The sequence below is a fragment of the Convolutriloba macropyga genome, chromosome 8, assembly GCF_964194025.1.
Source record: "Convolutriloba macropyga chromosome 8, txConMacr16.3, whole genome shotgun sequence".
Classification (NCBI taxonomy): domain Eukaryota; kingdom Metazoa; phylum Xenacoelomorpha; order Acoela; family Convolutidae; genus Convolutriloba; species Convolutriloba macropyga.
Genome location: NC_134475.1, coordinates 25,864,123 through 25,878,450, shown reverse-complemented (window position 1 = coordinate 25,878,450; position 14,328 = coordinate 25,864,123). Strand labels below are relative to the sequence as shown.

Here is a 14,328-nt window from a genome sequence, read left to right as displayed (position 1 = left end):
TGTAAATTACTAACCACAAATTTACTACAGGACATATGACTACTAATTTTTAGTTATTTAAATAATTCCGACAACCTATATTATAAATTTTGACAATTTCTATAAGTATTGTATGAATATATATTTTTTGAGGAGCTGAGAGCAAAAACAGTGATAAAACCTAACTTAGCTCACAAACATACCTATGAATTTTCCCTGATTCAGAGAAAAATCATAGTCTGAATCAGAGTCTGATTCAGAGCCTGATTCAGAGTCTCAATCAGACAAATTCGGGGCAAAATGTGACCTGCATCAGACTCTGAATCAGTACTGATAACGTTCTGAATTTCGTACTGATTCAGAACTGAAATTGTCTTAGCATTTGGTACGGTTTACAAAGAAGCCGTACAGCAAGCCTTGAAAAGCTCATCTTGCCTTTTTTCTCAATTGAGTAGCTCTGGCAACAGTTGACAAGATAATGTTACCTTATAGACCGTACATTATTATTATTATAACCTTTTTTTAAATTTGCAATGGGTGTAAAAGCTTTTTCGAGCAATTTTTTCACGCCAAATTTTGAGGAAAACTTTGGAATTAATTTTGTTCTACAAAATTTTTGTTCCTCGTTATTATCTGGCTGACTTTGTCACTATCTATTTCAGCTATATGAGAGCTTTTGTCGAAATTTTTCTATCATCGCCTTTAGCGCTTTTCTGTCAGTTTTAGAATTTTACACCACCTTTTGCTCATATTTTTCATATTTATCATAGCCTTCTCAAGTTTTGTTTAACTCTTTGACTCAACATCTTGGATCAATTCCAGCCCATTTGGTATTACTATTCCTTATTCAGATAAAATTCGCGTTCTTTCGTCATTTTTATAATAATCCATGGCTTCCACGATGCTTTTCACCATTTTCATCAACTCTAGTTCAAACATAAGGCCATGTTTGTAAACATTTGCGATCTCATTTAGAAACATGGAAAAAGTATTGTTTTGTAGTTGCACATTTTTGCGAACAAGTTTTTGCAGGTTTGACATCAACATCAAAAAAAATTGCGCTGGTGCTTACATTAGTTTTCAATTTTTTAAAATAATTTTGCCACTAACTTGCAATTTAATTGCAACTCTCCCACTAATTTTAAAATTTTTTGTTTAAACTATTGGCCTTCTTTTTTGCAAACCAAGAATCGGCCAAAAATGCTTTGCAACAATTTGAACTTAAGTCCTCAAAAGTTGCACCAAAACGTTGCAAGTGAGAATGTACACATCTTTTGGGAAAAAAAAGAAAGACAATACAAATAACAAACATCAGAAAGTTATGAATTGTAAACGGGTAAAAGGGAGCCCCCCCCCCAAGCGTGCGCCAAGTAGGAAACTAAGAACAAGCAGACCGGATTAACGTTTTTACGAAATAAGGTAACTAAAACTGCTATTAACCAAAGTTTCGGTTTTCACCTGGTAACACCAAAGTGTTAGTCTGACTTTTCTTAAAAAATTACAGCTGCTGCCACTTATTTAGAAGTGAAGTGAAAGTAATAAGAACCCGAAATTCCGCATAATTCTGATTCCACGCATTTCAAAGCTTTATAAATTTAGGCGCGTGTGTGTCGCAGATTGCTGCGAAGAATCGGATAATTATGCCTGATCTTTGTTGTGATCAGAAAAACCAGGTTTAGGTTTGTTAAAAACACATGGTGGAAAACCAGAAAAAAACGGGAACTCTAGGTTAAGCAGAACACCAAAAACTATTTGCGGAAGCCAGTTGGGCTTGAATGTTATAAGAATAGAATTTGAACAACAGAATCCAGTCTGCTTAACCGGTTTAGCTCAGATTCAGAAAATCTGGAAAGTTGAAGTTGGAATATTAAGAATTGTCAAAATTGAAGTTTAAAGATTGGAAAATGTCGAGTAAGCAATTTGGTATTGGAAAATAAGTGTATACCAGAACAAAGTAAGTCTCACCCTTATCAGTTACTTTTGTGTGATTGAATTAATTGTGTAAACTGATGTCTGTTCATTTAGGATTTTTCTCTTAATTTTAAAAGATCAGAATCAAACCTTTGTCCGTTGAATAAGACTTATTGGGTCCTTTTCCAGACTTTGGACATTTAAGTTTAATCTCATAATGGTCGCTTAGATAAAAGGGGTAAATCTATTTACGCGATGTATTAGACAAATATTTGCACGACCTTAATATTATACAGAATACACCCCACCAACAAACTTTTAACCGCGTAAATCTGGTGCGACCAGTGAGGCTCGAACTCACGACCTTAAGATTATGAGACTTAGAGTAAGTAAAGTAGAAAAGAAGATAGAAGGAAACGATATAAAGAAGATAGGAAAAAGCATACATAATAAAGAACTAACTAAACTGGTGAAGCATGCATATGAAGTGACCAGAAACTGTGGGAATGAAGGAACCGTGGCAGAGTTGATCTACAATGATTGATAAGTCGTTTTTATCAATTTGTGCAGACGATTCTATAACATAAAAAAATATATTTTATTATTAGCTCAGGTGAAGCCTGCTTGGTAAAAATTTGGTCGTCTACGAGTACGAAAAGATGACGAGGGCAAATTTCCGTAATCATTATCTGAGGGCATTTGAGGTGAGCTGATTACACGAGATCGACGGTCAGGAGGGGTACTTCTAGATGACACATTAGTGCAATTAGAATCTGGGTATGGTGTTGAGGTTCTACCTCTTGGTCTATGCGGTAGAGTCGGTGAGGGTGTAAGTATTCTCGAGGGAAAAGTAATATCAGGAAAACCCGAATCCAAAGTTTCACTTTTTTGTTGTGAATTTTGTGGTTCATTTACTTGTGAATCAGTAGTTGAAGGAGAGCTTAACAATTCCAGAGGCACATATTCAACTTGTTCAAATGGATTTTGAAAACTAAATTTGTTAAGAGGGGCATTTAGTTTGTCGATCTGAGATGTTAATAAACCTCGATAAAAAGTTTTCTTATCATCATTTGTTAGTCCGTAGTTAGTAGTCAGATCTACCATTTTTTCCTCAATTGGAAAATATTCGATGAGATGGTTCCGGTGGACCACCTTTTTGTGACTTTCGTCCTTATCTAAGGTTATTTCATAGTTCACATTTGTTATTTTTTTTGTGATAGTGTAAGGTCCACTTCGCAGTTCGTGCAATTTTTTTGATTTCCCGTCTTGAAAAGAATGATTTTCGAGGAGAACTTTTCTGCCGACCGGCAATGTTTTTCCAAGCTTATGTTTGTTCCTAAGCGTATGTGATTTGTCGGTTGCCGAAAGGCTTCTTAAATAAGCCGTATTGTAAAGATGTTTAAAAGTGTTTTCACGTAACAAAAGTTTTGTACTTAAATTGTTTTTTAATAGCCTGTCAATATCTTGGTTCTCGGATTGTTGTTGGGTGTGCCTATGTAATGGGAGATCCTTACAAAAAGCGGAGGAGCAATTTAGCTCGGAATTTCTCAGCAAACCCAATTTTAGGGAAAGGGGGATTTGTGGTATTTCTCCAAATACATTTTCATAAGGTGTTAGGCCAGTGGCGGAGTTTACAGTGGTGTTATGTGAAAAAGCAAATTTTTTTGCTAAGTCAGCCCACTGACTTTTTGAATTGTCTAAAAAAATTCTGAAATGAGCTGCGAGATGCTTGTTTTGAATTTCAACTTTCCCGTTCGTCCAAGGTGAATGAGAGGTGCGAGGGGCATGTGTTATTCCTAATTCGTGAGTCCAGCTAGCAAACTCTTCGCTCATAAAACCCGAACCCCTATCATAGACTAGTTTTTGAGGAATACCAAAGCTTAAAATGAAGTTTTCGAAAGCTTTTATTGTATCCTCCGCACCTACGCTTGCAACAGGATGAACTTGAATGAATCTAGAAAAAGCATCTACCACTACCAGACAATGTCTTTTTCCTCTTGAAGGGGGGTTTAGGGGACCCTTGTGGTCAATATGAACCGTGTGGAAAGGAAAAGGGACCGTACTAGACCACGGTTCCAACGGCGCTTCATTTACGTCTTTTCGTTTCTGCTTGTTTTTTTGGCAATCTAAACAATCCTGACATAAAGCATGAACCCATTTGTAGAGTCCGGGCCAAAAAAAGAAACGTTGGATATTTGGTAACACTTTTTCTTTACAAGAGTGGCCAGCGTAACAATTGCGGTGACTTAGTTCAAAAACTTTCAAAATTAGTGAAAGAGGCACGCAAATTTTGACACTAAAATCTGGGGAATCTGGGAAATATTTTTTAATGCAAAGCAAGTTTCCTACAAGGCAAAGATCTTCGAATTGATTCATGTAAGCTCTTAAGCCTTTTGATTGCCGATATTGTACAGTTTTTATTTTATTTTTGTCATTATCTTGGAAAGCTTTTCTCACAATACTTAGCACTGGATCGTTCATCTGCTCATGCATGATGACCTCGATATTTGCAACTTTTTTTGCAAACTCAGAAAGTTTAGTTATTAATTCGGCGCCGTCAGTTTTTTGTGAAAAATCGGAGTCCGAAAATTGTTCTAGTAGCGAAACTGATTGAAACTTTTTTTTGAATTGCTGCCTGCAAAAACTTATCTCTTCCTGAAGAGCTTGATCTGGGAGTTCGAGGTTTTGGCTGATCAAATTTTGGTCAGAGCCCTCAAGGCTTTCTGCTGAGGTTTCAAGTTCAGAGGAGTCAAGATTTTGTGTGGTGAAATCGTTATAGTCCTCCGAATCAGAAGTCTCTGAAATCTGAGAGTAAGAATGTTCTTCCTCAGATTCGGGTCCAAAATTTTTTATTACCCTAGGAAATTTGAGTTTTCGATAGTGATTTATTGAATTGCCTAAGCTGAAGGATTCGTTTATGTTAGAAAGGGAGCACACCGTTTGATCATTTTCGGTATGTGATTCGGACACAATTTCTGATTCCGAAATTTGTAATTTTTCCTTTCCATTAACACTTTGTTTAATTATTGGGAAAAAGTGGTTTGTTTTTCCTCGCTCAGTGTCATGGACAATGAAGTATTTTTCCTCAAGTCCTTTTTCATCAAAAAATTTAATATCTTTCGGAATTTTTTTGTGTTTTAGTTGGTATCTGTCTAGTTCACGGAGTTTAACATTTCTACTCAAGATATCAGGAAAAGCTAAGTTTTTTCCTTCGGTCCAAACAATTTTTAGATTCTGAAATTGCGTAATAACAACTTGATATCTAAAAAAACGATGAGAAAATTTTCCGCGTCTTCCCCACAAGTAAATTATTGGTTTGTGGTCACAATAAACATATATGGGATGCGGCGAACCTAAAAGATAGCGTTCGTATGTTTGTAGTGCGGACACGATACCACATAACTCCCTGTGCGTAGTTGACATTTTTTGTTCAGACTTATCAAAAAATCTGGAATTATACGACACAATGCGTTTTCCTTCGGGGAATTCCTGAACAAGGATAGAACCTGTTCCTATTGAAGAAGAATCAACATGAACATGGAAAGGATGTTTAGTGTTAGGAATAGCTAGTACAGTGTCAGAACTTAATCTATTTTTTATTTCACAGAATAATTTTTCATGTTCTGGTTTCCATACAAAAACAGTGTCATCACGTATAAGGTCGTAAAAGGGCTTACAATCGACGTGAAGATTTTTTATGTACATGCTATAAAAACCTAGACAACCAAGTACTCGCATAACATCTCTCTTATTTTCAGGAGATTTTGGGGCGTGAAGGTCTGCTACCCTTTTTTTAACAGGTTTAATGCCGTCTTTACCTACTACATGACCAAGAAATTAAACTTTTCGCAGGAAAAATTTAGTTTTCTCTGGCTGGGCTTTTAATCCGGATTTTCGTAGCAGATGGTGATAATGAACGATAATTCTAAACATCTCGCTTTGTGTTTGAGCTTGCATGATAGTATCGTCGATGTAAATGATTGCTTGGTTGTTTCTAATCAAGGGCGCAAAATGAATTGTCATTATTCTACTGAAAAAATTTGGCAAACCACAAAGTCCATAAAAACCACGTTGAAAAGTGTATTGCTTTGAGCCAATAACAAAACTTGTTAGTTTTTGGGTTTCCTCCGTTAGAGGGACTTGATTATATGCGGAGTAAAGATCACTCGTAGTGAAATATTTACCATTGAGTCTATTTAACAAAGCACCCACTGGTTCAAGTGGCCAGGAGTACGACGTCAAGTCGGTAATTGAATTTAAGTATCGAGCATCTATGACAAGCTTGACAATGTTCCCTTTGGGTAGGATGATTATGGGGTTAATAAACATCGAACCCATTTCATTATCGTCACCCATTTCTCGGATAATACCCGATTGGATTAGTTGTTCAAGTAATGATTTGAGTTTTTCCTCATAGTGCAGAGGAACACGTGAAGGTCGTTGTTTGCGGAAAAGAGCATTTGGGAGTAACTTAACGTGAAATTTTTGCTTCATGACGCCAACGTCGTATTTGTGAAGAGAATAAACGTCTTTATTTAGAACAAGAATTTCTAGAAGTTCTGCCAATTGTTTTTCATCGATATCTGATTGACTAAAATCAAACTTTTGTAGGAATTCACGGTCAGATTTTTGAAACTTTGACAATAATTTTTTGTCCAACTTTTCATCCCTTATTGTTATAAAGGTCTGTTCGGCTTTTGGTTTCAGATTTTTCAATTCGTCACTAAAATCTGTTGGTAGCTAATAGTTTTCAGAAAAATTTTGTTGTTTTTGTTTTATTCGTTTACCGATGGCTGGATTAATTTTGTCATCTTCTGTTTTATCAAGTTCATTAATGATTGATGGACACATAACTTCTTGTGCCACATAACTCCCTGTGCGTAGTTGACATTTTTTGTTCAGACTTATCAAAAACTCTGGAATTATACGACACAATGCGTTTTCCTTCGGGGAATTCCTGAACAAGGATAGAACCTGTTCCTATTGAAGAAGAATCAACATGAACATGGAAAGGATGTTTACTGTTAGGAATAGCTAGTACAGTGTCAGAACTTAATCTATTTTTTATTTCACAGAATAATTTTTCATGTTCTGGTTTCCATTCAAAAACAGTGTCATCACGTATAAGGTCGTAAAAGGGCTTACAATCGACGTGAAGATTTTTTATGTACATGCTATAAAAACCTAGACAACCAAGTACTCGCATAACATCTCTCTTATTTTCAGGAGATTTTAGGGCGTGAAGGTCTGCTACCCTTTTTTTAACAGGTTGAATGCCGTCTTTACCTACTACATGACCAAGAAATTGAACTTTTCGCAGAAAAAATTTAGTTTTCTCTGGCTGGGCTTTTAATCCGGATTTTCGTAGCAGATGGTGATAATGAACGATAATTCTAAACATCTCACTTTGTGTTTGAGCTTGCATGATAGTATCGTCGATGTAAGTGATTGCTTGGTTGTTTCTAATCAAGGGCGCAAAATGAATTGTCATTATTCTACTGAAAAAATTTGGCAAACCACAAAGTCCATAAAAACCACGTTGAAAAGTGTATTGCTTTGAGCCAATAACAAAACTTGTCAGTTTTTGGGTTTCCTCCGTTAGAGGGACTTGATTATATGCGGAGTAAAGATCACTCGTAGTGAAATATTTACCATTGAGTCTATTTAACAAAGCACCCACTGGTTCAAGTGGCCAGGAGTACGACGTCAAGTCGGTAATTGAATTTAAGTATCGAGCATCTATGACAAGCTTGACAATGTTCCCTTTGGGTAGGATGATTATGGGGTTAATAAACATCGAACCCATTTCATTATCGTCACCCATTTCTCGGATAATACCCGATTGGATTAGTTGTTCAAGTAATGATTTGAGTTTTTCCTCATAGTGCAGAGGAACACGTGAAGGTCGTTGTTTGCGGAAAAGAGCATTTGGGAGTAACTTAACGTGAAATTTTTGCTTTATGACGCCAACGTCGTATTTGTGAAGAGAATAAACGTCTTTATTTAGAACAAGAATTTCTAGAAGTTCTGCCAATTGTTTTTCATCGATATCTGATTGACTAAAATCAAACTTTTGTAGGAACTCACGGTCAGATTTTTGAAACTTTGATAATAATTTTTTGTCCAACTTTTCATCCCTTATTGTTATAAAGGTTTGTTCGGCTTTTGGTTTCAGATTTTTCAATTCGTCACTAAAATCTGTTGGTAGCTCATAGTTTTCAGAAAAATTTTGTTGTTTTTGTTTTATTCGTTTACCGATGGCTGGATTAATTTTGTCATCTTCTGTTTTATCAAGTTCATTAATGATTGATGGAAGTACGCAATCCGTGACGTGGAACAATTGATTGATTCCTAACCATTAAAAATTTGATCTTCATTCATCTTCATTCATCTTCATTCTAAGCATTTCATCTTCATTCTTTCAGTTTTTTTCAGTTATTCTTCAAATTTTATCTTGAAACTTGTCAAAGTCTAATTCTTGGGGAATGAAGCAAATCTTTTCAGATCTCTACTCCATAAAACCTTGAAAAAGGCTTTTCAGAGACTTTTTTTAATAAAAAAAGAGACGTTAATTTTTAGAGGCTATCTTATTTTTTTACATTAAGCGAGTGTTAACAGTGATAAGTTTTGAACACTTCTTTATTCCACCTCTCAGTGGAATTACATTTTAAAAAGCAATCAAAAAGAGCTAAGAGCGCACAGAACTGGAAAATGCAGGCAGGGTTTTATTCACAGTGATTACAATATATTTCAACCACACAGAACAAAAACATTGTTCCATTTCTCAATAGAACAACTCGTTTAACAGTTTAAATTCATAAACATAAAAGATGAATTAATGAAAAAGTCTGAAAAAGTTTAGTGTTTAGAAAAGACGAGCATGCACTTTCTGTTTTGTTCAGTATTCTAGTTATTGAAAATCAAAAATTTAAGGAGAGTTGAGTAAACAGACCAGCTCCGGTGTTGTTGTAGAATCCGAGTAGGGTTGCATGTGATGAGGGATATCTGACCGTTTCAACAGGCTTATTTCAGGTTTTTCAAGAATTAATCAAAAATCTTTGCAAAGTTCTCCTTGTTTTGCAGTTTTGTAAATATGACCTTGAGCAAAGCAAAATTTGCAAATATTTGCAAATTTCACATTATTCGGGAAGAATTCACAAATTTTTCCAAACTTGGCATTAACTGGACTAGGGAGGGTCAAAAGTTTATTGATTTTTCCATACTTTTATTGCATTTTCCCATACTCTAAAGTACCTCCAGGGTCGAATTTTTCCGCCCAAAGAGATGTAAGAGTGGGGCTGCAATGGGAGGATTTTTTAGGAAAATGCAGCTCAAAAATATTACGTCTTTTTGGGCTGCATTAGACTTCCAACGGCCGTAAAATGATGAAAGAGTGAGGGGGTAAAAAACAAATTAACCACCCACTTTTACGTCTTTTTCGTCTGTCAAGGGGGTAAAATGATGTAAAAATTCGGGGGTAATGGAGAAATTACCCCCCCCCCCCCACTCTTACACCATTTTACACCCCTTGGCAGCTCAACTCTTACATCATTTTACTTCCTCAATCTTACATTGTTTTAGCCCCCATTCTTGACGACTGCCAGTCTTGAACACACAACTTCTGTATCTTCAGCTGATTCTCCTTAACATCCAGACCATCAAAGCTTGCCTAACTCTTGACGGTCTATTTATATGAATATTACTTGATAGAATTGCCCCCTCTCAACAAATTACCCCCTCAATCTTACATCACTTTACCCCCTCAGAACAAATTGGCCACAAACTCTTACATCATTTTACCCCCATTGGCAGCTTAGCTCTTAGTTCATTTTACGCCCTCTGAAAAAATAGCCCCCAACTCTTACACCACTTTACCCACTTGGGAGCACAAATTTAACATTATTTAACTGCTTTGAACAAATTACCACCTCACTCTTACACCATTAAAACACCCTTGGCAGCCCAGCTCTTACCTCATTTCACCCTCTGAACAAATACCCCCTCACTCCTACACCATTTTATCCTTATTGGCAGCTCAATTTTTACATCATTTTACCCCCTCCCCCTGAACAAATTACCCCCCCCCCCCCTTACACCACTTTATCCCCCTTGGCAGCTCAACTGACCTCATTTTAACCCCTCTGAACAAACTACCCCTTCGTAGATGGCAATTTTAGTCAGGGGAAGAAATTCTTCAAAAGTCCTCCCATTGCAGCCCATTGCAGCCCACTATTACCTGGCATTTGTAGTCAGGGAGGGTAATTCCTCAAAAGTCCTCCCATTGCAGCCCATTGCAGCCCACTCGTGCATGGCAATTTTAGTGGAGGCAAGTTTAGGGGAGGCAAGTCCTCAAAAGTCCTCCCATTTTAGCCCATTGCAGCCCACTCTTACCTGGCATTTATAGTCAGGGAGGGTATTTCCTCAAAAGTCCTCCCACTGCAGCCCATTGCAGCCCACTCTTACATGGCATTTATAGTCAGGGAGGGTATTTCCTCAAAAGTTTTCCCACTGCAGCCCATTGCAGCCCACTCGTACATGGTAATTTCAGTCGGGGGGAGGGGGTAATTCCTCAGAAGTCCTCCCATTGCAGCCTAACTTTTACATCATTTTACCCCCTCTGAACAAAATACCCCCACACTCTTACATCAATTTACCCCCATAGACAAATTACCCCCCCCCCCTCTTACAACAAAATGGGAGGATTTTAGGGAGGACATTCGACCCGGGCGTTTAAAATATTCATCACAGACACCTTTCAACAATTTGAGTGCTGCCATTCATTCCTTTTGTAAATGTGCAATTGATACATTCATGAAATCAGCTGCATTTTTGTGCCGAACATGTTTCAGACATAGACGAATGCAAACTGCCTGAAAATGTGTGTGGCTTAAAAGCGACGGCTTGTGAGAATGAGATCCTCTCTTACAACTGTGAATGTGACCAGGGATTCCAATTTGATGGCAAATACGGAAGTCAGTGCACAGGTTAGAACAATTCTGCCGCATGACCTAAGAAAAAAAATCGTAATAGCTGTGGTCTAAAAGAAATGGCAACATAAAAAAGAGCAGAATTTCAGAAATCTGGAAGCCTTCCATGGTCGAGATTTGGCGGTGAATTTTCGTAAGAAATGCGGTGAAATATTTTTTTTTACCGCATTCAACGCAATCACCGCATTTCTTACAAAAAATCACCCAAAAACGTCGACCCAGTTAATATATGTCTTAAGAGACGTATTCCGTGACGATATTGCATAGAAGTAAGGTTTTTGATGCTTCTCTATTGAAATTTCATTTATTTGTTTCCATATTTTGCTTCAAGTTGTAACATAGCGTTGTCAAGATTGTCTAAACTCCATATTCTAAATTTGTATCTACTAAAAAACAGAGAAATAGTTAAAATGTCAGAAGTCAGCTCAAATTAAGCTGCATGGAAATTTTCTTTTAAACAATTCAATTTTTTCTTCTTAAGACATCTTTTGGTCGTCGTATTAAAATTCTTTCTTTTTCCAGTCTTTTTGTTGCATTAACCAGAAGACACTCATTCGTCAATTTATCAGACAATCTATATTTTTAGTAGAGTCAACAATTCAACACTCATATCTGGGACCTCTTTTAGTATCCTTCATCTGCTGAGACAATCCAATGTTCTCCAAACTAACATCTATTTATTTATATGGTTTTTTCTAGGTCAAAGTTACGAGTTATGTATCCAGTGACAATATGGAAACGGCCGGCTGTCTTAGGAAAATGGAACAAAGACAAAACAAACGTGGAAATATAAATCTAAGAAAGCACAAAAAGCGATAGTTCCTTAACACTAATTTGCAACAGGATGGAATAAGACTAAGAAAGACATCGAGAAAAACAAACAAAGCAAAAGGAAAACAGAGATCTTCAAACAGCTGTAAAACACATCAAATCCCTATACAATCAAGCAATGTCAGAAATGGGTTTTTCGAAATAACAAAAGTAGAAAACGATTAAACGATTACAAAAAGTATTGATGGCATCAACGACGAAGAAAACAAAAGTTTATATCAACAATAGACAACTTTTTCCGATTTTTGTATTACGATTGGTCAACTATCTTGTCATTTAAGACAGCAAATACAAATTTGTTAATCTGGGTGATATAAATAACAACACTGTAATACACTCATATCCTTTGGCAGCCATAGGGCATGTTATTGAGATTATGGACTCTTATTCGGCTGGAACGAAACCTGAAGACCTCGTTTTCGTTTAAGACATAATGCCATTGCCTAAGGTACAGATAGAAAAAAGGCAGCTGAGCAAATGGATGAATCAGTTAGTAAAGGCCTGACAGAATTCAAGAACCAGGATGTTGTTATAGGCCAAAACTCTTACTTTAAAAAAGGCTTAGACGGTAAGGACTTGAGCAACAAAAAATGATGCCTGCAACTAAAAAATCACCTGCGTTGTTGATCAAATTAGAGTCGAGTTCCAGTTGTTCAAAGTATGTGTTCTCCATTGTGGTCTAGAGGCAAAAAATATCAGACCAGATTGTGTGCACCCAATAATGTATAGAATTCAAATAAATTACGGCTTTGCAAAAACATATATAAGATTTTGGCTATAAAAGTAAATGAAACAACTTATCGTTGAGAAAAAAGCCTCCTAAACAGCACAACGCAAATTTGATACAATTGAGTGACTTAATTCTTTAATAGAAACTTTGTATGTTTTTTAAACAAAATTTTAGTTTTTAAGATATTAATAGTAATTTTTGCTTTTACGAGGATTTGCGTTTTTGAAAAGTCTCTGAAAACATAAAAAGAAAATGTTTCTGCTAGAGTGCGGTTTCATCAATATTACTTAATTATTAACCGTCCTAGTAATTATTCTTCATAAAATTTGGGATATTGAAATTAGTCCTAGCTCAAATCATATAAAAAATTTGAAAACAACAGACCAGTACTCCAAAGAAAAGAACTGGGCAAAAAATTCCTCCTAAGCTTTGGTACATCAATTGTAGAAGAATGAATAAAAAAACACAAAAGATTATTAATTTCTACTAAAACTCTCGACTAATTGTCTTTCCTACCTAAACATGAATAAATGAAAACAACACTATTACAGATATAGTCATAAATTTATTCGGCAACTGAGATAATTTTTCAAAAAATTGGAAATGAGGAGTGTAGGCATTTGGATAACCACACAGTTTTAAACCAAAATAAGAAATGACTTCACAACGTCAATTGGAGTTGTTTTGAATCATTGGGGATGGAGACATCTGAGTAAATGAAGAAAAACCTCCTCAAAAATGTGGCGTACTGCTCATACGTAAACCTTGCTGTATTTTTACTTGATCAAATGACTCGACGTCAAATTTTAGTTCTAGCACTGACCATTTAATCCTATTTGCTGAGTTGCTGAGTACAACATAAAGAATTCCAAAGAAGCCGAGAAACACTTACATAGCAACGTCACTACCATTAATGGACTTGAGTACGCCAACACAAAAAAGCAATGCGGAGAAAAGGAGAAAAAATTCCTGCAACTGATCAACGATTTATTTATAAAAAATTTTCAAAGCTGATTTAATAGTCAATACTTAAAAATAATCATTTCACTATTGTACATTATTCACCATGGTAATTATAATGAAAAAGCAAAAAACGGAACGACGGAACGGTTAAAATAAACCGTGACATTGCTTTACAAGACTGGTCAGCAATGTGGCAAAAAAAAAACAGAGCATATATTAATTGCTCGTCATCAACTCTGCAACGCCGAACAAGTTGCTCCTAAGATGCCTTTATCCAAATGCAAGGGAATTGAGTTCAATTTGAGACAAGTCACCAGGAAAAAATTGTACAAATTTATTGACGAAGTACCAGCAGAAAAGCCAGCTGGACCAAAATTTATACCCTTCCTGTCATTGAAAAATTGGAGTTTTTCAATTGGATCGGATTTACGGTCTGCTACTATTGAACACAAAAGAATTCCTTGATATTTTGAAAAAAGCGTATGCATCTCCTATTTATAGGAAACCCGATAGACTTAATCCTAAAAACAAGTGATCAATTTCAGTTAGTCCAACATTTGCAAAAAACTTTGAAATATTTTTCTGGAAGAAATGACAGAAGATTTAGATATGAATAAAAAAATTAACAAATATCAGTTTGCTTTCCAAAAGCAAAAATGTCTTGATACAACAATTTCCTAACAGAGAAAAATTTTACGTTGAAGAAAAACATAGTCTTAATATTTTTCGCCTAATTGACAATGCTTCTAACTTAATATCCTTCAATACCTTCAAACAAAAAGAAAAATAATGAAAAATATGATTTGTAGAAAGCGGAAAATTCTTATTAAAGACGTTTCTTAGTAAAAGGAAACAGTGTGTTAGAAACCGAATGGTTGGATACGACTGAATTCGATTGAACGATTATAAATCACAATGCTGCACAAG

At 35.9% G+C, this 14,328-nt stretch overlaps 2 protein-coding genes across 4 annotated transcripts in view; one reads left to right on the top strand and one right to left on the bottom strand.

Annotated features, from left to right (window-relative positions):
* Positions 1-14,328, bottom strand: part of LOC142344630 (NADH dehydrogenase [ubiquinone] 1 beta subcomplex subunit 9-like) — a 412,587-nt gene that overhangs the window by 104,699 nt on the left and 293,560 nt on the right. The window lies entirely within an intron of this gene.
* LOC142345000 (uncharacterized) overlaps positions 1-14,328 on the top strand; it is a 35,298-nt gene that overhangs the window by 5,809 nt on the left and 15,161 nt on the right. Inside the window, exon 3 of the mRNA XM_075397084.1 lies at positions 10,740-10,874. Coding sequence (XP_075253199.1) covers positions 10,740-10,874 — 135 coding nt within the window. The remainder of the gene's footprint in view (positions 1-10,739; positions 10,875-14,328) is intronic.